Below are 25,355 nucleotides of genomic sequence, written 5' to 3'. Positions count from 1 at the left end.
TTGGGCTATCTGGCAGTGACTACATACCAAGTTAAGGAATCTTTTTACTATTTATTCATTTTTAACTGGTATTATATTTCTGTATGTATAGTTTTTATCCCATTTTTAGAAAAAGTTTTGTCATTTTAAATATACACATTAATAAATTGTATTTTATTCTTAATTATTCACCTAAAGTGTGATTTCTTTTAAACACCATTGGTCGCTAAACCCCCTCCCCCCCAACTGTATTGAATTCTATGATACAGGGAACCGCCATCCCTGTTTGGGGGTAAGCAGACGCCCTTTTAAATTTTTAGGGAGTGTCAGATCGTTATTGTTTATATCTATATTCAGGTTTATTTAACGTTGGTGTACACACGTGGCGCAATAATTTCTTTCTAATTTTATATATATATATATATATATATATATATACGTTCACTCCCTTATGAAACAAGTATACGTTTCCAAATATATACATAAGATCCCTTGTAATAGGGATCTTACATCACCGCCACTGCTGCCCCTATTAGCCGTGGCTGTAAGCCCCCTGTCTATTAGTAACTATGATCTCCCCCCTCAGCGATGCAGGGAGTGGAGCTGGCGGGCCGCGGCAGCAGTGAGAGCTGTCAGCGACTGTGAAAAAACAGTGAGGCGCAGAGAGCAGTAAGAGGCGATCCGCAGAAGCCATGGAGCTGTCCGCGGCCGTTTCACCCCTCAGCTACCGTGACGGCGCTGGCAGCTGGTGGATAGCTTAGCTAACCACGGGATGGACTGGGAAGTGGAGGGCGCCCAGTGGCGGCAGCGTGGCTGTCCATGGCTGGGCTGGGGCCGGGCAGCGTGCACTTTACAGACAACCTGAAGTCCCCACATGGCGGGGCGGCCCCGCTCCCCCAGCAATACAAAGTACAAGGGAGTGGCAGCAGTGTGAGCTGCCTGCCCGCTCATTACCTGATGATAGTGGAGGCTATGACGAGGCTTCTCTCTGCAAGCTCTGTCCAGCTCCTTTTGCAGCCTTATGCTGAAATCAGCCAATGCTGATTTTGGCCTATGGCTGGGCTCCTCTCCTGAGCGCCAACAAGCCAATTGCTGCAGTCAGCAGCACCCACAATCCCGAACCCAAGCTTCTTAATAAGGTGGGAAGGGATTGAGTGTAAAAATAAAAATCTTGTAAAAAAATAGAAGTAAAGTGTGGAGATTCCTCCAATAGTGTGCCTTCTCGGCGAGGCACAAAAAAACACTGAGGTATCTTGGGAGTATGGTGGAGGTGGAGTGTTACTAATTTAAATATTTAAATGTGCCTATCCTTGCTAACGCCCCATCCATATCCCAAGAGTGCTACAGTGACCCCTAGTGGATGAAAAAGAAATAGGGAGAAGCCAGGGAATAACACATCTGCTGAAATACTGTACACATATCATTTCAACCTTTCAAGCACCATTTTTAGTGCCAGCAATGAAAAATGATGGGAGGTGCTGAAGCACAATTTTACTACAAGTGAAACCGAGTGTATGACACCAACCTCAGGCAGAAGTTGGGTGTTATATGTAGACATGCAGAATGTTGGCATTCATTATGTCAATACCATAATGTCAACAATTTCCAAATGGAGATATTCAGCATCTCTAGATGTTCAGAATGTCAATAGGTGACATGTTGGCAACCTCACTGTCATGATGTCAAGATTTTCAAAATGTAGACAGTATTATTTCAGCCTAAAACTAACCCTAACCCTAATTGCAGCATACCCGTAGCTCTAATTGTAACCTCACACTAACTCTAATTGTAGTCTAACCCTAACCCTTAGTGTAGCCTAACCCTCAAAGTAGTTGAACCCTAACCCTAATTGTAGCCTAACCCAAACTATAATTGCAGCCTAACCCTAACCTTAATTGCAGCCTAAACCTAATCCTTATTGCAGCCTAACCGTCAGTGTAGCCTAACTTCAACCTAATTGTAGCCTAACCCAAACCATAATTGCAGCCTAACCATAATTGCAGCCTAACCCTAATTGCAGCCTAACCCTCAGTGTTAGCCTAACACTAAGTGCAGTCTAAACCTAACCCTTATAGCAGCCTAACCATAACTCTAATTGCAGCCTAACCATAATTGCAGCCTAACCCTAACCCTAATTGTAGCCTAACCCTCAGTGTAGCCTAATCCTAATTGCAGTCTAAACCTAACCCTTATTGCAGCCAAACCATAACCCTAATTGCAGCCTAACCCTAATTGCAGTCTAAACCTAACCCTTATTTCAGCCTAACCATAACCCTAATTGCAGCCTAACCCTAACCCTAATTGCAGCCTAACCCTCAGTGTAGCCTAATCCTAATTGCAGTCTAAACCTAACCCTTATTGCAGCCTAACCATAACCCTAATTGCAGTCTAACCCTAATTGCAGCCTAACCCTAATTGCAGTCTAAACCTAACCCTTATTGCAGCCTAACAATAACTGCATGTGTTGACATTGTTACTGAATATGTCGGCATTCTGGTTTTGACATGGTGATTGGAGCCTTCAGGTAGAATGTAAGGTAACAAACTAGTGACAAATATACAAATAAGATACTGATTTCTAGGTAGATCGTTTGCAATTTTTACCTTGTTTCCAGCATATGAACTGGGTTTTGTTAATTCACTGTAGTGCTAATTTATACAACAGAAATATATAAAAGTGATTTGCACCCACCGTGTCACAATGCATTTTTGTGTCACAAAGCCTTAACATCTGTTTAATGATGCAAAGATTACACATAAATAATAAATGCGACGTGAAAAGATGAGCTATATCTCACTTTGGGTTTAAATTCCAAGTAGATACAAAATTCTGGTTTTAATTGCTAGAAAATGTTATCATTGTTGTCCTTCAAAATCTTACTTTAATTTCCCAGAGGCATATTGGTGTTAATGATGATTATATAACCATTTTGGTATTGTGCAGGATAGTCTGTGCTGAGCTGAGATGTATATGCAAACAGGTTAAGTATGCTGTACCGGCGCTGGGGATCCCGGTGGTCAGTATACCGACCGCGGGATACTGGCAGCAGAATGCCGATTGGGGGGGTGCAACAAAGCCCCTTGCGGGCTCGTTGCGCTCGCCACAGGTTCTATTCCAACTCTATGGGTGTCGTGGGAATAGTCCCTGCTAGTCGGAATGCCGACTGTCGGGATTTAGGATGCAGGGGTCAGCATTCTACATCCCCATGCAAACTATATTTGGTACGCTCTGTGTTTTCCTTAGAGTCTAAATGACACAACCTCAAAAAAAATTACGTCAAATTTGGGCGTTCTGCCCTAGGATGTGCTGACGAGATTGTGTTGGTGCGGTTGTGCCGACAAAATTTTGCAATCGAGATTGTGCTCTCAATACTGAGCTGGCGAGGTTGTGTAGCCGATATTGTGATAAGTTTGTACTGGCAAGGGTGTGACGAGGTTGTGCATGCGAGGGTGTAACAAAGACTGTGCTGTGCTGACAAGGATGTGTAGACAACTCTGTGACAAAATTGTACTGGCAAGAGTGTGATGAGGTTGTGCAGACGAGGGTGTGACAAGTTTGTGCTGATGAGATTGTGCTGGTGAGGTCGTGTAGGCAAGATTGTACTGGCAAGTGTGTGGCGAGGTTGTGACAAGACTGTGCTAGTGAGCTTGCACTAGTAAGGTTGTGCTGACAAGGTAAGGCCAGTGTTGGAAGATTATGAAGGTTAACATGAAAGACGGAGCCTATGAACAAAGCTTTAATGGTCCACATCAGGGAAATGCATACATTTAAATCACAGACAAAAACATGTCCAGTTTTTCTACACTGCATGATCATTTTTGCATAAAGGACAATTATGCTTCATCCACATTTATTTCATACACAGTTAGACACAGTCATCATATGTGACAAATGCTTTTAACAGATTTATGGGCTGATGCAGGTTGCACACAAGTCTGTTTTGGGGATCTTGTGAGGTTTTTCGCTGCACTATATTGTTCCGTGTTGTAATTAGGTGCTTGTAAAGGGAATATAGGCAGTTTGTGGGATATGTAGAGTTGTGTGTATGCTGAGAACACAGCTGTTTTAGACCTATCTCTTTCTCTTAGGTATGGGTCTGGTAATGATAATGGCTATTTGAGCAAGCATACAGATAGGGGGCGCTGTGGCCACAAACAGGTGAATATCCATATTTAGGGGTCTATTTACTAAGCCTTGAATGGAGAAAAAGTCGCTGGAGATAAAGTACCAGCCAATCGGCTCCTAACTGACATGCCACAGGCTGTGTTTGAAAAATGACAGTCAGGAGCCGATTGGCTGGTACTTTATCTCCATCCAAGGCTTAGTAAATAGACCCCTTAGTTCCATGCACGCAGTGGGAGTGTAATGGTGGCCGTATAGCTTTGACTAAGCTACTTACTGTGTATTATTGTGTAAATTACATTAATTTGATACTAAAATAACATTAATTTACCCACAGAAAGAAATGTAGAAATTCTGAGGTAGCAACATACCGTGACTTTGAGGATTGGCGATCCATGGGGCAAAGTATTTAGTATAGTAACAGTATATTGCTGTTTCTCAAACACCGGTCTACCATGGAAGTCTGATTCACTGATTTCTAACCGAACAAAATTCTGAGGTAAAGGATCTATGACAGAACATAAGGTATAATTATTATTTCACACTTATGGCCCAAATGTAATAGACTCTGTCTGATTTGTGGCGTTTTATCTGAAAAACAGGTAATCACGGCTTCAATCATTTTACAACAGGGGTACTGCAGAGAAGTGAATTATCTCTGCTGAGTACCCTGAAACATTGCACAGCATGAGATTTCCATAGTCTGAGGATTCTGATATCTTAGCAATCTATCAAACTGCAATATTCTCTGCCTATAGAAGATTTTATGATAAAAGCATAAAGTCGCATCAGGATAGCATTATGTATACTTACTTTGTGGTCCATAGGGGCAAATGCAAGATTTCAATAGGGGGGTTTCCAACTCGGGGACAGTGGAGAAGTTGCCCATGGCAACCAATCAGCACTGAAGTAACATCTATAATTTGCATACTATAAAATGATACAGAGCTGCTGATTGGTTGATGGGGACACTCCACTGGCTAACTTCTCCGCTCTTATCACTGCTTAGTAAATGTCCCCCTTAGAGCCTAACTCAGACCTGATTGTAGATGTGCGAGTCCGCCCCCCCCCCCCCACGTTAAGAGTTGCAGTGGCTGCGTGCCCCGTCACGGCCTGCCCCGCTAATAGTCAAGACACGCCTGTGTTGTCCAGACCGCTTCCCTAAAACGGAGCATCGACACCCACAAAATGTGGCGTTCAAGCCCCCCGTCCAGGTCTTAAACTGCGTTCTGAAGATAACGCAGTTAGGACCTTGCACAAGCACATACCCGCGTACGCGCATGCGCAGATGTGCAGAAATTGCATAATAGCGATTTTTGCACATCAGCATCATGTTCTGAATCGGCCCCTTGCAGTGAGTGTCACCAACCCATGAAGGGTGCATAATTAGCTTGTAAAAAGATGTAGTCTGCCCCAAAGTACAGTTTATGAAGTACAGTACTTCAGACGTATGCAGGGCCAATGATCATGGTAAACTAATAACCAGATTCTCTCTCTGGCACAATTAATGAGAGCGCAGACACACAGAGAAGACTTTGTAGTAAAATTTGCTACTGCTGAGCATGTGCAGCTGCTCTATCCCACCCTTTATATGGCATGTAGTGGTCACTGGGCAGACTGTTGGAAAGGGGAGATTCTGGGCAACCGGAACCCCCCCCCCCCCCGCGCGCATACGCCTATGGTCCACGTCTGAAGTCTTCATTAAATATACTGAACATTTGCAATCTTTACTCAAGCGCATGTACATTACAGGATTCAGTACAAAACTCACTGGTGCAGTACTTGACCTTAATAACTTGCAGATGTCCTGTCAGGACTAATGGGGCCCATACATCAGCAATCACAGAAAACCGGCCGATCTAGAAAAGTTTTTTAAATATGCAGTCAGTTACAAGGTTTTGCCTAGTCCGGCATCCTGCACCTCCGGCAAACTCGGACCCCATTACTTATGCCTCTTTACATTTCAGCAAACCACCAATGTGTGCACGTACACTGCAAATATTTAGCAGTGATTCGCAGATCATTTTCATCCAAAAATCTAAGGCTGTTTAATATTTCTGGGGAGGGTCTTTGACATATGATGATAGTAAATTGTGACGATACAACATTCTATTAGCTTGCAGCAATACAGAATATTAAGTACAGCAGTCACAATACTGACTATTTTAAATATACCCCTTGGGGATAAGACGTGGTAAAGCCTTTTAGTGGGAAATGTGATGGGCAATGATTAATCCAAATCAGAGATTTCTGCCAGTTTCTCCTGTGGGATTTCAAGCAGTGATATTTTTTGCTTTAAAAGTAAAACCAGGCTGGATTTGACTTTAAATCCCAGTGCAAAATTGTTGAAAATCCGCAATATAGACAAATTGCTATTTATTACTATTACTGCTATCATTTCTAACGACCAGCAAGAAACACTTTGCCATATTTTCCAAAACAGCATCAAGCAAGATTATGGGGGGTATTCAATTAGACCTTGGTGTCAAAAAAAGGTGGTAGCCTTGGGCTTTAATGCCTGGGGTTATTCATTTAGAACCCTTATATCTCACTCAATAAATGACCCTGACCCAATAAATGTCTGCTCAGTCTTGTAAGGTAACCCCTGTTAACTGCAGCCTGCCTTCTGGGCTAATTGAATAGAGTCGGGGGATCAATTAGCCTGGAATAATTTAGCCCACAGCTAACTGAATTCCACCCCTATATACACTTACGTTTTACATGATAAAATTCTGATAATATAGTGTATTTTCTATCTTGAATGAATAGTATAAAATGTGTAGGAATAATATGGAGAGCAAGAAGGCATGCCATTTTGAAAAGTACATACTGCATATAGTATGAGAGACCCACTGTATTTATTGGTGACAGGAAAAAACCCAGCTAGCACCAGTGCACTGTAGACTCGGCACTCTGCCAGAGCCTACTGTATATTAGAGATGAGCGGGTTCGGTTCCTCGGAATCCGAACCCGCCCGAACTTCAGCTTTTTTTACATGGATCCGAGCGACTCGGATCTTCCCGCCTTGCTCGGTTAACCCGAGCGCGCCCGAACGTCATCATGACGCTGTCGGATTCTCGCGAGGCTCGGATTCTATCGCGAGACTCGGATTCTATATAAGGAGCCGCGCGTCGCCGCCATTTTCACACGTGCACTGAGATTGATAGGGAGAGGACGTGGCTGGCGTCCTCTCCATTTAGATTAGAAGAGAGAGAGTGAGATTGAGACAGAGACACTTGATTTACTGGAGCTTAGGAGTACTAGAGAGTGCAGAGTTTACTAGTGACTGACCACTGACCAGTGACCACCAGTGCAGTTTTATTTAATATAATCCGTTCTCTGCCTGAAAAAAATGATACACAGTGACTCAGTCACATACCATATCTGTGCTCAGCCCAGTGTGCTGCATCATCTATGTATAATATCTGACTGTGCTCACACAGCTTAATTGTGGGGGAGACTGGGGAGCAGTTATAGGTTATAGCAGGAGCCAGGAGTACATATTATTAAAATTAAACAGTGCACACTTTTGCTGCAGGAGTGCCACTGCCAGTGTGACTGACCAGTGACCTGACCACACTGACCACCAGTATAGTATACTATATTGTGATTGCCTGAAAAAGTTAAACACTCGTCGTGTGACTTGTGTGGTGTTTTTTTATTCTATAAAAAACTCATTCTGCTGACAGACAGTGTCCAGCAGGTCCGTCATTATATAATATATACCTGTCCGGCTGCAGTAGTGATATATATATATTTTTTATATCATTATTTATCATCCAGTCGCAGCAGACACAGTACGGTAGTTCACGGCTGTAGCTACCTCTGTGTCGGCACTCGGCAGTCCATCCATAATTGTATACCACCTACCCGTGGTTTTTTTTTTTTTCTTCTTTATACATACTACATCTCATTATCATCCAGTCTATATTAGCAGCAGACACAGTACAGTACGGTAGTCCACGGCTGTAGCTACCTCTGTGTCGGCACTCGGCAGTCCATCCATAATTGTATACCACCTACCCGTGTTTTTTTTTTTCTTCTTTATACATACTACATCTCATTATCATCCAGTCTATATTAGCAGCAGACACAGTACAGTACGGTAGTCCACGGCTGTAGCTACCTCTGTGTCGGCACTCGGCAGTCCGTCCATAATTGTATACCACCTACCCGTGGTTTTTTTTTCTTTCTTCTTTATACATACTACATCTCATTATCATCCAGTCTATATTAGCAGCAGACACAGTACAGTACGGTAGTCCACGGCTGTAGCTACCTCTGTGTCGGCACTCGGCAGTCCATCCATAATTGTATACCACCTACCCGTGGGTTTTTTTTCTTTCTTCTTTATACATACTACATCTCATTATCATCCAGTCTATATTAGCAGCAGACACAGTACAGTACGGTAGTCCACGGCTGTAGCTACCTCTGTGTCGGCACTCGGCAGTCCGTCCATAATTGTATACCACCTACCCGTGGTTTTTTTTTCTTTCTTCTTTATACATACTACATCTCATTATCATCCAGTCTATATTAGCAGCAGACACAGTACAGTACGGTAGTCCACGGCTGTAGCTACCTCTGTGTTGGCACTCGGCAGTCCGTCCATAATTGTATACCACCTACCCGTGGTTTTTTTTTCTTTCTTCTTTATACATACATACTACATCTCATTATCAACCAGTCTATATTAGCAGCAGACACAGTACAGTACGGTAGTCCACGGCTGTAGCTACCTCTGTGTCGGCACTCGGCAGTCCATCCATAATTGTATACCACCTACCCGTGGTTTTTTTTTTCTTCTTTATACATACTACATCTCATTATCATCCAGTCTATATTAGCAGCAGACACAGTACAGTACGGTAGTCCACGGCTGTAGCTACCTCTGTGTCGGCACTCGGCAGTCCGTCCATAATTGTATACCACCTACCCGTGGTTTTTTTTTCTTTCTTCTTTATACATACATACTACATCTCATTATCAACCAGTCTATATTAGCAGCAGACACAGTACAGTACGGTAGTCCACGGCTGTAGCTACCTCTGTGTCGGCACTTGGCAGTCCATCCATAATTGTATACTAGTATCCATCCATCTCCATTGTTTACCTGAGGTGCCTTTTAGTTGTGCCTATTAAAATATGGAGAACAAAAATGTTGAGGTTCCAAAATTAGGGAAAGATCAAGATCCACTTCCACCTCGTGCTGAAGCTGCTGCCACTAGTCATGGCCGAGACGATGAAATGCCAGCAACGTCGTCTGCCAAGGCCGATGCCCAATGTCATAGTACAGAGCATGTCAAATCCAAAACACCAAATATCAGTAAAAAAAGGACTCCAAAACCTAAAATAAAATTGTCGGAGGAGAAGCGTAAACTTGCCAATATGCCATTTACCACACGGAGTGGCAAGGAACGGCTGAGGCCCTGGCCTATGTTCATGGCTAGTGGTTCAGCTTCACATGAGGATGGAAGCACTCAGCCTCTCGCTAGAAAAATGAAAAGACTCAAGCTGGAAAAAGCACAGCAAAGAACTGTGCGTTCTTTGAAATCCCAAATCCACAAGGAGAGTCCAATTGTGTCGGTTGCGATGCCTGACCTTCCCAACACTGGACGTGAAGAGCATGCGCCTTCCACCATTTGCACGCCCCCTGCAAGTGCTGGAAGGAGCACCCGCAGTCCAGTTCCTGATAGTCAGATTGAAGATGTCAGTGTTGAAGTACACCAGGATGAGGAGGATATGGGTGTTGCTGGCGCTGGGGAGGAAATTGACCAGGAGGATTCTGATGGTGAGGTGGTTTTTTTAAGTCAGGCACCCGGGGAGACACCTGTTGTCCGTGGGAGGAATATGGCCGTTGACATGCCTGGTGAAAATACCAAAAAAATCAGCTCTTCGGTGTGGAAGTATTTCACCAGAAATGCGGACAACATTTGTCAAGCCGTGTGTTCCCTTTGTCAAGCTGTAATAAGTAGGGGTAAGGACGTTAACCACCTCGGAACATCCTCCCTTATACGTCACCTGCAGCGCATTCATAATAAGTCAGTGACAAGTTCAAAAACTTTGGCCGACAGCGGAAGCAGTCCACTGACCAGTAAATCCCTTCCTCTTGTAACCAAGCTCACGCAAACCACCCCACCAACTCCCTCAGTGTCAATTTCCTCCTTCCCCAGGAATGCCAATAGTCCTGCAGGCCATGTCACTGGCAATTCTGATGATTCCTCTCCTGCCTGGGATTCCTCCGATGCATCCTTGCGTGTAACGCCTACTGCTGCTGGCGCTGCTGTTGTTGCTGCTGGGAGTCGATGGTCATCCCAGAGGGGAAGTCGTAAGCCCACTTGTACTACTTCCAGTAAGCAATTGACTGTTCAACAGTCCTTTGCGAGGAAGATGAAATATCACAGCAGTCATCCTGCTGCAAAGCGGATAACTGAGGCCTTGACAACTATGTTGGTGTTAGACGTGCATCCGGTATCCGCCGTTAGTTCACAGGGAACTAGACAATTTATTGAGGCAGTGTGCCCCCGTTACCAAATACCATCTAGGTTCCACTTCTCTAGGCAGGCGATACCGAGAATGTACACGGACGTCAGAAAAAGACTCACCAGTGTCCTAAAAAATGCAGTTGTACCCAATGTCCACTTAACCACGGACATGTGGACAAGTGGAGCAGGGCAGGGTCAGGACTATATGACTGTGACAGCCCACTGGGTAGATGTATGGACTCCCGCCGCAAGAACAGCAGCGGCGGCACCAGTAGCAGCATCTCGCAAACGCCAACCCTTTCCTAGGCAGGCTACGCTTTGTATCACCGGTTTTCAGAATACGCACACAGCTGAAAACCTCTTACGGCAACTGAGGAAGATCATCGCGGAATGGCTTACCCCAATTGGACTCTCCTGTGGATTTGTGGCATCGGACAACACCAGCAATATTGTGTGTGCATTAAATATGGGCAAATTCCAGCACGTCCCATGTTTTGCACATACCTTGAATTTGGTGGTGCAGAATTTTTTAAAAAACGACAGGGGCGTGCAAGAGATGCTGTCGGTGGCCAGAAGAATTGCGGGACACTTTCGGCGTACAGGCACCACGTACAGAAGACTGGAGCACCACCAAAAACTACTGAACCTGCCCTGCCATCATCTGAAGCAAGAAGTGGTAACGAGGTGGAATTCAACCCTCTATATGCTTCAGAGGTTGGAGGAGCAGCAAAAGGCCATTCAAGCCTATACAATTGAGCACGATATAGGAGGTGGAATGCACCTGTCTCAAGCGCAGTGGAGAATGATTTCAACGTTGTGCAAGGTTCTGATGCCCTTTGAACTTGCCACACGTGAAGTCAGTTCAGACACTGCCAGCCTGAGTCAGGTCATTCCCCTCATCAGGCTTTTGCAGAAGAAGCTGGAGACATTGAAGGAGGAGCTAACATGGAGCGATTCCGCTAGGCATGTGGGACTTGTGGATGGAGCCCTTAATTCGCTTAACAAGGATTCACGGGTGGTCAATCTGTTGAAATCAGAGCACTACATTTTGGCCACCGTGCTCGATCCTAGATTTAAAGCCTACCTTGGATCTCTCTTTCCGGCAGACACAAGTCTGCTGGGGTTGAAAGACCTGCTGGTGAGAAAATTGTCAAGTCAAGCGGAACGCGACCTGTCAACATCTCCTCCTTCACATTCTCCCGCAACTGGGGGTGCGAGGAAAAGGCTCAGAATTCCGAGCCCACCCGCTGGCGGTGATGCAGGGCAGTCTGGAGCGACTGCTGATGCTGACATCTGGTCCGGACTGAAGGACCTGACAACGATTACGGATACGGACATGTCGTCTACTGGCACTGCATATGATTCTCTCCCCATTGAAAGAATGGTGGAGGATTATATGAGTGACCGCATCCAAGTAGGCACGTCACACAGTCCGTACTTATACTGGCAGGAAAAAGAGGCAATTTGGAGGCCCTTGCACAAACTGGCTTTATTCTACCTAAGTTGCCCTCCCACAAGTGTGTACTCCGAAAGAGTGTTTAGTGCCGCCGCTCACCTTGTCAGCAATCGGCGTACGAGGTTACATCCAGAAAATGTGGAGAAGATGATGTTCATTAAAATGAATTATAATCAATTCCTCCGCGGAGACATTGACCAGCAGCAATTGCCTCCACAAAGTACACAGGGAGCTGAGATGGTGGATTCCAGTGGGGACGAATTGATAATCTGTGAGGAGGGGGATGTACACGGTGATATATCGGAGGATGATGATGAGGTGGACATCTTGCCTCTGTAGAGCCAGTTTGTGCAAGGAGAGATTAATTGCTTCTTTTTTGGGGGGGGTCCAAACCAACCCGTCATATCAGTCACAGTCGTGTGGCAGACCCTGTCACTGAAATGATGGGTTGGTTAAAGTGTGCATGTCCTGCTTTGTTTATACAACATAAGGGTGGGTGGGAGGGCCCAAGGACAATTCCATCTTGCACCTCTTTTTTCTTTTATTTTTCTTTGCGTCATGTGCTGTTTGGGGAGGGTTTTTTGGAAGGGACATCCTGCGTGACACTGCAGTGCCACTCCTAGATGGGCCCGGTGTTTGTGTCGGCCACTAGGGTCGCTTATCTTACTCACACAGTCAGCTACCTCATTGCGCCTCTTTTTTTCTTTGCGTCATGTGCTGTTTGGGGAGGGTTTTTTGTAAGGGACATCCTGCGTGACACTGCAGTGCCACTCCTAGATGGGCCCGGTGTTTGTGTCGGCCACTAGGGTCGCTTATCTTACTCACACAGTCAGCTACCTCATTGCGCCTCTTTTTTTCTTTGCGTCATGTGCTGTTTGGGGAGGGTTTTTTGGAAGGGACATCCTGCGTGACACTGCAGTGCCACTCCTAGATGGGCCCGGTGTTTGTGTCGGCCACTAGGGTCGCTTATCTTACTCACACAGCTACCTCATTGCGCCTCTTTTTTTCTTTGCGTCATGTGCTGTTTGGGGAGGGTTTTTTGGAAGGGACATCCTGCGTGACACTGCAGTGCCACTCCTAGATGGGCCCGGTGTTTGTGTCGGCCACTAGGGTCGCTTATCTTACTCACACAGCGACCTCGGTGCAAATTTTAGGACTAAAAATAATATTGTGAGGTGTGAGGTATTCAGAATAGACTGAAAATGAGTGGAAATTATGGTTTTTGAGGTTAATAATACTTTGGGATCAAAATGACCCCCAAATTCTATGATTTAAGCTGTTTTTTATGGTTTTTTGCAAAAAACACCCGAATCCAAAACACACCCGAATCCGACAAAAAAAATTCGGTGAGGTTTTGCCAAAACGCGGTCGAACCCAAAACACGGCCGCGGAACCGAACCCAAAACCAAAACACAAAACCCGAAAAATTTCTGGCGCTCATCTCTACTGTATATATCCACATATCTCCAAGAAAATGGTAACCAGGGTTGGACTGGTCCACAGGGGTATAGGGGAAACTACCGCTAGGCCCCACTACCTGCGGGCCCTCCTCCTCCTCTAGGGATCAGGTTTCAGACTGTGCACTTGAATTATACATTATAAATGTTACCTTTATACTGCACATTACTATGGTGTATTTTCTATAGTGCATTGCGGTTATTAATGTGGTACATTATCATGCATGCACTATCAGCATTTACTATATCTATTTATCAAGGGGCCCAGACCATGCACTCTTTCTAATGGTTAGCCCAGCCTCTGCCCCTCTGGAGACTGGCCACAACCCATAATATGGGCCCCTACCATTGGGCCCTTCATGCCCCAGTCCGACACTGATGGTAACTGCAATTGTAAATTAAGTGGGAAATCAAGGAGCAGAGCATTTTCTACATGGTGAACAAGGTCATTTAGGAGGCCATGGGCTTAATGACATTCCACCCACAGGGCCATCTTAGCAGCATAGTAGGCCCTATTCAAAGCAATGCACTGTGGTGAATACTCACCCATTCACAGGAATCAATGGGAAAAAAATCATAACATGCAGCTTCGGCGGTCCTGCTCCGTGTCTCCACATGCTTTCATACAGTGAATGGCTGTCCGCACTCTGATTGGTGTATAACTCCAGCCATACACCAATCAGTATGTTGACAATCATTCACTGTCTGATTGTGTGACCACCACCTGCCCTGCTTGGAGGCCCCTAGAATTGTGGACCCCATGGCAGTTGCCCAGTCCCAGTGTGCCTATACGTTAAGATGGCCCTGCTCATTTGTCTTTAGTAGTGAAGATATTAAGAATTCACAGTACAGATATACATATATATATATATATATATATACATTCAATGTTAAAGCATTTGACTTGTAAAGTCTCCTTTCCCACAACCTCTACATGATGCTGTTTGCCACTACATTACTCCTGACTATACTGTATCCTGTGCAGAGTTATGGTCACATTTACCTTTCAAGTCCGGGACTCTGTCTGCCTCCACAGTAATAGTATAGGATGGTTGTACATTATAGTTAAAATTGTTTGTTGCCCAGAGTTCTCCAGTTTTCTCATCCAAATGAAACTCACCTGCAAAGAACAGTGAAATAAATGATAATAAGTACAATGCGATACAATACTGTGGAAGCGCACGCACCAGTGTCTATCGGTGATCTTCTGTATGCAAATGTATGCAAATGCCACTACAAATCTGGTCCTTGAGTACATCTGCTTGGCCAAATGTGCAAGGACTGAGATGCCTGATTGGTGCTCCCTTAGATGCCACCGTCGGTCACTCCATCAAATCTTTCACCAGCCCTATGGCAGGTGCAGTTCCTGAATGTATGGCCTCCTATGCTGGTGTCTGTGCGTCTGTGTGCAGCTGCTTTCCCGGACCCGCCTACAATACTCCCATAATAACACACCCACTGAATGAACCATTTTTGCTGCATTGGGCATAATTCATATTTTTATGCAAACCCATCATACAAATTCGATGTTTGAGAGTCTGTGCAGGGGCAAGACTGTTCTGCACATGTGCAGAATGGGTCGTGCGATGTCGCATGCAGCCCCCTGCCAGCCACAGCATGATTGACGTGCTACAGCATCTGGGGGCGGAGCAGGGGCAGCGCAGGTAGTATTTTAATAACACGGAATTGCACATCCACTTCCTTGTATCTGTGCAATTCCTTTCAAAAATGAATTAGGCCAACTGTTAGCTACCACCAAGAACGCCCGTCACTTTTCCACATCATATCTGATACTGTGCGTCTTGATGAAAACATCACCATGGTGCGTACATTCTGTGTACCGCATGCACCGTGGGAGTTTTTAGGAATTTTTGGCGCATACTAAGAGGCAGAAAATTGTTCAACTAAGTTGACTTTGGCATTGCGTGTGGATTACATGCATCTGAATTAGGACTGGTGTCTTATTTGCCAATATAACAAGAGTGATGTAAATCTGCACATGACATGTGTATTAACGTACACAGAGCTTAGATAGCGTAGACCAACATATGGCTTTATTTGTCAGTAAGCTTAGCACTGGGTTGGTGGTGCTGCCAGATGATAGTTCATTTAAACTATAGGGAAAATGGTATTTTGCAAGGGCAAAATACAGAAGCGACTATACGTCTTTTCTAGGGCACATTTTGAATAATAATAATAATGAATGTTAAAACTTAACTTTTATAATATCACACTTAAAAAAAGAGGAACAGACGTGAACGTACATACGTTTAAAAGGTGGGGGTGACTAAGTTATTCTTCAGAATGCCGGTCGCATGGCATTCTGGGGAACGATTCTGAAAGTGATGTCAGCTGTCACAGACAGCCGCATCACTACCGGGGGATCCCGGAGAGTAAGAGGAGATCCATTCAGGACAGGTCTCCTCCTCTAAAGCCAGTGCATAGAGCGGGGTGATCGACTCCAATTAAGTGGTTAAGGGCCTGATTCTGAGTCGTACGCAGACGTAGCCGTGTCATATACTAATGCTGCGGTCCATTTTCTTAATATTTAGATGCCTATTACAGCGGTGGTGCTTTAGACACACCACCTGTGCACTATTTGACACACTACTGAAACTCGCACCAGCCATATGGCAGTGCAGTCTCTCCGTCTGACCATGGCCTACTGTGTGAGCTGCTCTGTGTTTCTGGACGCAGTGAGCTTGCTGCAACAAACCCGCGACACGCCCATGCCTGCTTAGTCACCCACTGCAGCCTCCTAGGAACACTCACTGAAGACCCTGCATCCAAATCTGCTCCGCGTCTGTGCGCGGTAACAATCAGGGCGCCTGCACTGTGTGACACTGCCGCATGCGCAGAAGAGGCATACATTACCCATTAGCATGAGTATCGGCATAGCGCTACTGTAAATGAGGCCCTGTTTCCCAATCACTATAACTTCCCTAGCCACACTATATAGAGTATACAGTGCACAAAATACAGGCTGCCGAGGTTACAAATACAGTGCAGAATAACATTCCGTGTACTAGTGAGCCAGCAGTGAACACTGAAATTCTTCACAGCTGTGCTCATCTCTAATCCTGAGTATTAGGCTGATCTTAAAAATTACCTTGAAGCTTAATCATGGGCAAAGCTATAGCGGATGCAGGGAGCACAATTGCTATGGGGAATGAACATAGGATATATAGCAGTCTACCAAGTTACCAGAATTGCCTGCTAAGCAATTGGGTCTGACTCAATGCCAGGCCTAAATATAGTTCCATTTTCAGTGAATGATGTGTGTGTGTAGTGGATGTTACAGTGGTGTAACTCCTAGGGACATTGGAGGCACTGGCCGCCAGGCTCCAGCTGTCAGAGTCACACACACAAGAATGACCAAGGGGGCTGCTTGAACTAGAAAATATCTCTCTCCACTCATTTCATAGTGATTTGCTACAGTCACTGCTGACTGCTGTCCAAGCTCACAAACCCCCTTTGCAGCTCGCTTCAGCTGAATAGTCTTGGAATGTCTGATACTGCATCAAAGTGTGTACTGTATAGTGAGCTACAGCTCTGCTGTTGTGTCTTATTTGATGAAAGAAAGGAGAGCAGAAGTTGGTTTTAAGGAAATGCAGTAATTATTATAATGAAACATTTGGGGGGCAGGGGTTATCAAAGCATGGAGAAAGATACAACTGCGAGAGATAATGTACCAACCAATCCGCTCCTGTATCTCTCTCCGAGCTTTGATAACCCCCCCTCCCCATCCCCCCTCAGGGCTCTATTTATTATCATTTGCATCCAGCACCCGAAAATAAAGATTGCTGATTGCCACAATTAGCTGCAATAAGGTATCTTTATTATCACTGATGTGCCATTGGCAAGTCGCTGGGACATCAGCACATGTGCAAGCTGGGACCACTATTTTGCCTTCTGGTGCCTGGTATGAACATACGCACTTGGGATGTTACTGTATAATAATGGTAAAGAGGACCTGTAAAGTGGCATAATCTGAACTGAACACTTCTGTAATGTGATATTATATCAACTAAAAGGCACTGCCATGTTATATACTATCAACTGGAGGGCACTGTCATGTCATGTAATATCAACTGAAGGGCACTTCCATGTTAAATCATATAAACTGGAGGGCACTGCCATGTTAAAGTAGGTAAGTATGCAGGTTAGTACTACATTGATAGGAGGATGAGCATGGATCTTCCAATCCATTGCTATTTAGAATCTCTCAAATGGACTAAAGATCTAGTGGGGAGATTTAATAACCTTCTATAGAGGACAAATGGAAGTGTTGCCCAAAGCAACCAATTAGATGCTAGCTATCATTTTATAGACTGTACTAGATAAATAGTAGCTAAAATCTGATTGGTTACTGTGAGCTACACATTCACTTATCATCTTTGAAAAGTTTCATAGATCTACACCTTGGTTTTATAGTCGTCTACCCAACAAAGACTGTGAATGGGTAATTTAGGAAGCAAATCTTAAAAATTAGTTCAATTACATCCATTGTTATAGTTGACAATTAAGCAATTAGTAGGTTTTTGTACTTTGGGAGACTACTGGAGGAATCCCATGCAAACATGGGGAGAACGTACACACTCCACACCTATAGTGTGCCGTGGTCAGTGCACAATACATAGCCAAAGGATGCTTATGCCAATAACCCAGTCAAGGATGCTCATAGACTATTTATACCTGTTTATCAGAATGGTGATCATTATTATTATACTCACCTTGGTCATTACCAGCCACAATTCTGTAAATGACATTGTCCCGTGAGGCATCCTTTGCAGAAAATATGTAAATAGGTTCATTTTTGTCTCTATTTTCCTTTAAAGCAGTGCTAAAAACACAAACACACATGCTGAAATAAGTTCATAGGAATACACGCTGACATGATCTTGTGGTCTAGGAAGAATGAGCCAAAGAAATAAATTCTATCTGATGTGTAGAACGATTGGTGTTTGGATTTGTTTTTCCCATTGAAAAATGAACAGTGGATAATTCCATTATTGTAATGAATACATACAAAACTCTTTAACATACATAGATATAATCAATTACCACAGGGCTAGTAAATACATTGTTTACTATGAAAGAGAGAAGGCAGGCGCAAGGCAGCCGTCTGCAGTGGGTTTTTATAATGGCAAAACCACCCTCATGTATTTTGGTTCAGATTTTGTTTGGTCAAAAAAAATGTGTTAATAAAATTGCTAGTCATTGATAACAATGTATAAAAATCAATAAAAACCACTCAAATTAATTATGTAATTTTTGCAATTCAAAGCCTGAAATTAGTTTTTAAAATCCCACTTCTGGGACTCGGTTCAGATTGGATTTCTGCAGGAGATCTGGACCTTGTATTTGGTTCCATTCGGATCTACAACATTTGTGTGGATTCGGATTTCTGGAGAACCGAGCCACACATCTTTAGCATAAACACAATATACCATTAATTCTAACACTTGCCTCCAACAGTCTAACCCTCCCCTCCCACAGCCTAACCCTAGCCATCACCTAAGTGCCTGACTATAACCCTCCTCTCTGGCAGCCTAACCCTAACACACCCCTTAGTGCCTGATCCTAGCCCTTCCCTCCCACAGCCTAACCCTCCCTTTCCGCAGCCTAACCCTAACCATCGCCTAAGTGCCTGACTATAACCCTCCTCTCTGGCAGCCTAACCCTGCCTCCTGCAGCCTAACCTTTACCCTCCCCTTAGTGCCTGACCCCAACCCTCCCCTCCCCACCCACTGCCTAACCCTATAGCCATCGCCTAAGTGCCTGACTATAACCCTCCTCTCTGGCAGCCTAACCCTGCCTCCTGCAGCTTAACCTTAACCCTCCCCTTAGTGTCTGACCCTAACCCTCCCCTCCCACTGCCTAACCCTATAGCCATCGCCTAAGTGCCTGACTATAACCCTCAGAGCCGGCCTTAGGCATAGGCAAACTAGGCAAATGCCTAGGGCATTTGGTATGCTTAGGGGCACCAGCAGCTTCTGCTGATTAAAATTATGTGCAGCATGCCTATATTCTGTGTGTGACTGCGTCTGTATCTGCATACGAAATGCTACGTTACAGTATATGCCTGGAAATCACTGTAATGTATGCAGATACAGCCGCAGGCACTCACAGAATATAGGCATGCTGCATATCATTTTAATCAGCAGAAGCTGCTTGTGCATCCTAGACACATAGTAATGCAAATAATATGAGGCATTTTCATAAACAAAAGGCGCCTGGCGTTAGCAGAGCTGCCAGATGACTCATGCCAGGCATCTCCTGCAGAACTTGCGGCTGTGCTAGTGGGCACCAGCCAAAATCTTGCCTAGGGCATCATATTGGTTAGGGCCGGCTCTGATAACCCTCCTCTCTGGCAACCTAACCCTAACACTCCCCTTAGTGCCTGACCCTAACCCTCCCCTCCCACAGCCTAACCCTATCCCTCCCTTTCCGCAGCCTAACCCTAGCCATCGCCTTAGTGCCTGACTCTAACCCTCCCCTCCGGCAGCCTAACCCTAACCCTCCATCAGCCAATACCTAAAGTCGGCATTGTGCAGAATGTCAACATTTCACATTGTAAACATGTTGATGTGCAGGTGTTGACATGTTCCATGCAGACATGCCAACAATGTCAACGTTGCAACTCTAGACATTATGATTGTTGATATGGTGACTGGCTCACAGTGTATCTCTGCAATCCAGCGCCCTTACAGATTATTGTGTAGTACCAAAATTAGATAGAGTCTGTTGGGGAAGACTGTCACTAACACAATTTGTAAATCTGGAGGAATCACAAGCAAGGGAACTTCTAATAACTGTATTTGCAGTTTGCATGGGTCTTAGGGGTCTATTTACTAAGCCTTGGATGGAGATAAAGTTGCTGGAAATAAAGTACCTTATCTCCAGTGACTTTATCTCCATCCAAGGCTTAGTAAATAGACCCCTTAATTCTGTATTTTGTCCCAATCCAAATGGCAGTGCTGATAGCAACCAAGAAATGAGAAGGCAATTATAGGGCAATCTGGTCATGAAATCACAAATTGATCGTCGCTATATACACATACATACTGAACTTCTAAATAGCAAACATGTTGGTATATAAGCCGATGCCTTGATCCGCACAAAACACACTCAGACCATTCCTACATCTTTGCAAGACCATGCCTCCTTCACAGACCACTAATCCAGTCAGTCCTGCCACAATAAGGACTGCTGGGATGTAATGCCATATCGATTATTTTAGTCCAAAAGAAAACTCACCTTACTTTCTGTGGGCTAAATTCTGGAGATGACTGGTCTTTATGTGCCACATTTGCGACATTTACAATAACGGAAGCACTGTTATTTAGTGAAGGAGAACCTCTGTCCTTAGCCACAACTGTTATGGTTATCTCTCCTGGTTCCAGGTGGCTTCCAGTAATTATTCTTCCCTCTCTTTCATTTTCAAGCAGGAAGTATTCAGAAGATGAGTTAAATAACAGGAAATAATCAATCACACCATTATCTCCCTGCAAAGGTGTATAGGGACAGGATGTTCAATAGCAAGTATTACAGTACTTTATTGTAATAACATGGTTTTACATTAGATTTTTTTTCTTGAGTTATGTCATAGTTATGTCACAACTGGAGGAAACATCATTGCAGAACTAAGTAAGATATAAACAGATTATGTATCAAAATGGCTTTAAGAAATGTGTTATTAATAAACCTCCAGACAAGGATCACCAAATACATTAATTGTGTCCTGCTGGGAGCAGGATCCAAAAACGCTGGGCTACTATCCTAAGTCCACCCTCAATTTTAGACTTGCTGCACATTTGCCCGTCCCCATGTATTCTGAGAATAGAAGAGACTCAGGACTCAGGACGGAGCTGGGGGGGTGGGGGAGGGAGGGGGTCATTTGCCACGTCCCCTACACCTCCAGACCCCATAGTAGCAGTGCCCATCGGTTGCTGCATCCCTGCCATTGTTTGCGATGGCAGTTGAGTGCCTTTCCTAAATCGTTAGTTAAAACCAAAAGATAAAGTAACATTTTCACAGAGCAATAAATAGCGTTTTTGGTGCCCTGTGCCTAAAAGAGAATTGGCGTCCCCCCCATCCCCCCCATTTTTCCAATAGGGACATAAAGCGCATGTCTCGCGAGGAAGGGGCATGACAAGATTGATCACAGAGAAAGCCCATGTTATGGCACCCCACCCCCCAAGCCACTTTATAAATACTATGAAGTTTCAAACTATATGAAGCTACCTGTACTCCCTAAAAAAAACCAACCAGCACCATAATCGACAACGCTGATCACTCCTTCACAAAGTACAAGGTAAGCTTCAAATAGTTAAAACCCTCCAGCTTGGAATTCTCTAGCTTTCTATGCGAGGTAGATAGCTCAATGAATAGAGTGTCCAACTGCAATGTCATAGGCAATGGGTTTGAATCCCGAGCACATCAGCATCCCGAAATGTAATATAGGACAGTGCAATTCAACAACAAAGAGCTCTCAAGTCAAGTCCATGAATGCTGTATAGGTATTAACGACAAAAGGTGTGGGTGTAGGAGACAGGGGCGGTCAGGAGATGTTTGACTTCAAAAATGGGAGCAAGCAAAAATAATTAGATAAAACAGCGCCCCTACCCTGCAGCACTTTCAGAGCACACTCCACACACACCTAGTTACGGCCCTGCATTTTCAAATGTAGAAAAGTATTTGAAAATTAGAAGATTTGCAGGATCCTGAGTTTGAGGATCTGGTTTTTATCTGAATCGCAAAATATGGGTTGGGTGCATCCCAACATTAATTATGTTTTGAAAAAGATGATGCAAAGTGATACATCATACTGTAAGCATTTCTAGGGTGTTTGAATAATCAAATTATGAAACTAGAGATCATTGCACTTTTAACAATGAATAGCCAGGCAATAGATAATAGGTATCTACTACATACCTGATCTCTATCTGTTGCATTTACTACTCTCACAAGTGTCCCCACTGGACTGTTCACATCTAGTTCAGCAAAGTATAGTTTCTGGGTAAACTGTGGAGCATTATCATTATCATCAAATAAGTGAATCGTGAGCTGGGTGCTTGTCTGAAATACATAAAACAAGTGATGATTATAAAAACTATAAATTCACAACATATTCAAAAACCAACATACAAACAGCAAACCAATATGCCGGCACTTTGTTAAAAAGATCATCTGGTCAATAACCAAATATCAGGTAGCATAAGCTACGATGTCATGAAGAAATTTAAGTGATTGTTGCTCAACCTCCCCCCCCCCCCCCACACACACACACCCCCACCCTTCCTCAAAAAAAATAAATTAAATAGAGGAGACTCGGGTTTACAGTTTTGAAAAGTGCTACTGCAATTACGAGCAGTATAATTAACATTAAGACGGGATGGACAAGCTGTTCATGAAAACAGCATATTATGTATTTATCCCCCTGATGAAACCCACTAAGAGACAAAACGCGTAGGATCCAGTTATTTTCAATAACCAAGAACTTCTGTAACTCAAATACTTTTGAACTGAATTTATTGAAAGAGCATATTTAGATTCCTAATTAAACCATTTGTATTAAATATAGTTATAGACTACTACTACTACTACTACGCTATACAGTTACTTCCAATTTATGTTCTCACAATTTAAAAGAATTGCTAACAATTCTAATTTCACAAACAGGGGCATTGTGGTAATAGCCTCATGCTTGCTCTCTGCTATGATTCATGGCAGTTTGCTATCTTGGCCCTGCTGCGGCAAAGCTCCTGCCTCATCTGGCTCCAGGCCACATGCTTATAGTTTTGATTGGCATTCTTGTTGCTACAACTCCTGTATTCTGGATACCTGTGTACCACCTCCTGGCTTCCTGAATCTGATCACTCTGTTGGTATTGCCCTCTCACTATACCACTGCCCTTGAAATATTGTTCTCATGCTCCTGCAATCACATTTAGATTGGACTGTAATCCTGTTCACCGAACCTGTACCTGGACCTCCAATCCCTTGATAATCCTGATGACAGCATCTTACTGTGTGTGTTTGATCGTCGTCCCACCATGTAAATGGTATCCCTATTCTGTCAATTCTGATTGCTCTGCTCGGCTGCAGTAGGCTGTATTTCTGTCATATTTGGCAGTACACGTAAATAGACAGGTGCAGCCACATGTGAAAGATCCAGCCATTCTGCACTCAAATTTGACAGAGATCTGACACATCAGCCAATGTATGGACACGTTAGGTAGTGGCGCTGCACTAACCTACAGTAAACTCTGCTCTATCTGTACAAACAGAATGTTTCTTATGTTGTAATGTGAAAGGTGCAAATGTTACACTTCCAGTAATGTATCAGAAGCAATCAGCATGTCATGCCATAAAAATAATACTAGCTCACAAGTTACGCCTAATGTTCTGTTCTGTCACCTCTTACCTGATAGAAAGGAGCTGTCTTGTTATTAGTAGCAGTAATATTTAGTAATGAACTTCTTTTGGTTTCATAGTCAAGAGGATTTTTTACCAAAATGTTCCCAAGCAGCTCATCTATTTCAAACTGTCCATCTTCATCTGTCCTCAAACACAGAAATAATACATGAGCCACTAAACAATAGAAGCATGTACGAATCACATCATGGATATAAATGTGTCACTAGGGGCCCCTGATGAAAACCATTGTGCGTTGAAACGGCTATCGGGCGGGCTGTAGTACCGGGTTATATCCAGATGGCTTGTCAGGAATAAAAACCCTTTTTCTTTCATCTACTAAACATGAGTGCTGGTCAATTTCTTTTTTCTCTTTTGGAAGAAGTGAGTGTTTATATATATATATATATATATATACATTTTATATATATATATATATATATTCTCTCATACTAGGGTACACCTTATAAGAGAATCATAATATGAGGTTTTATCTCTATCCACATCAGCATATAAGGAAAGGTTGTTTATTTGAGGAAAAATGTGAAGAAAAAACAATTAAATTTGGAGCTCCCCAAGACCACCTTTCTGTAGAATTTTCCGGGGCTTTGTTGACAAAAGATCATCCTTGGGGAAAGCAGCCAATATATCGATTTTATCCATCAAAGTATATTGTAGACCTTTAATCTCATATTATTGGTAACTGTAGCGCAATATAGATCCCACCATTGTTATTATCTATCTATCTACTGTAATTAGCTATCTACCTATTTATCTATCTATCTATCTATCTATCTATCTATCTATCTATCTATCAGGGACCAAGTCAAAATGTAATAGACAAAGCTGAAGACATTAAACACAACACACGGGAGGGGAAGAGGGCAGGAGGGTTCGAAACAGGGAGTGGGTGAGGGCTTGGAGCTAACCACTCCATCAAATGGTCATATTGGGGTCATTTCTAATCTGAAGGGAATTTACGAGAGTAATCGAAGGTGGATTATGTTTAGACAACAAAACCAAACGTTAGTAAATGCCCTGCGCCAGAGAGAGAATTGGCATTCCCCCAACACACACACATTTTTACAATAGGCATATAAGGCCCATGCCTCACGGGCAAGGGGCATGTCAAGATTGATCCCAGAGAAAGCCCATGCTATAATGCCTCTTCCCACACTATATATATATATATATATATATATATATATACACACACACACATACACAGTATATATAGATATATACCTGTATCGCTATGGGCTGTGGGGAATACACTAAATATGTGGGGGGACAATTGAATTAAAAAAACAACACTCCTTTAACTGAAAACAATGGGGGTATGATAGATAGATAGATAGATAGATAGATAGATAGATAGATAGATAGATAGATAGATAGATAGATAGATAATAGATAGATAGATAGAGCTTGTTGT

At 43.6% G+C, this 25,355-nt stretch overlaps 1 protein-coding gene across 5 annotated transcripts in view; it reads right to left on the bottom strand.

The window, feature by feature from the left end:
- The window catches only part of LOC134910339 (cadherin-23-like), a 236,059-nt gene that overhangs the window by 141,353 nt on the left and 69,351 nt on the right, over positions 1–25,355 (bottom strand). For all 5 annotated transcript variants that reach the window (XM_063918239.1, XM_063918234.1, XM_063918237.1 and 2 more), the window contains 6 exons: positions 23,931–24,064; positions 22,440–22,583; positions 20,763–21,010; positions 18,236–18,345; positions 14,506–14,622; positions 4,473–4,609 (listed from right to left, as the gene is read on the bottom strand). In XM_063918239.1, coding sequence (XP_063774309.1) covers positions 4,473–4,609; positions 14,506–14,622; positions 18,236–18,345; positions 20,763–21,010; positions 22,440–22,583; positions 23,931–24,064 — 890 coding nt within the window. The remainder of the gene's footprint in view (positions 1–4,472; positions 4,610–14,505; positions 14,623–18,235; positions 18,346–20,762; positions 21,011–22,439; positions 22,584–23,930; positions 24,065–25,355) is intronic.

Source organism: Pseudophryne corroboree, chromosome 4 (genome assembly GCF_028390025.1).
Source record: "Pseudophryne corroboree isolate aPseCor3 chromosome 4, aPseCor3.hap2, whole genome shotgun sequence".
Lineage (NCBI taxonomy): Eukaryota > Metazoa > Chordata > Amphibia > Anura > Myobatrachidae > Pseudophryne > Pseudophryne corroboree.
The sequence above is the reverse complement of the archived record's forward strand: the minus strand, read 5'-3'. Positions and strand labels throughout refer to the sequence as shown.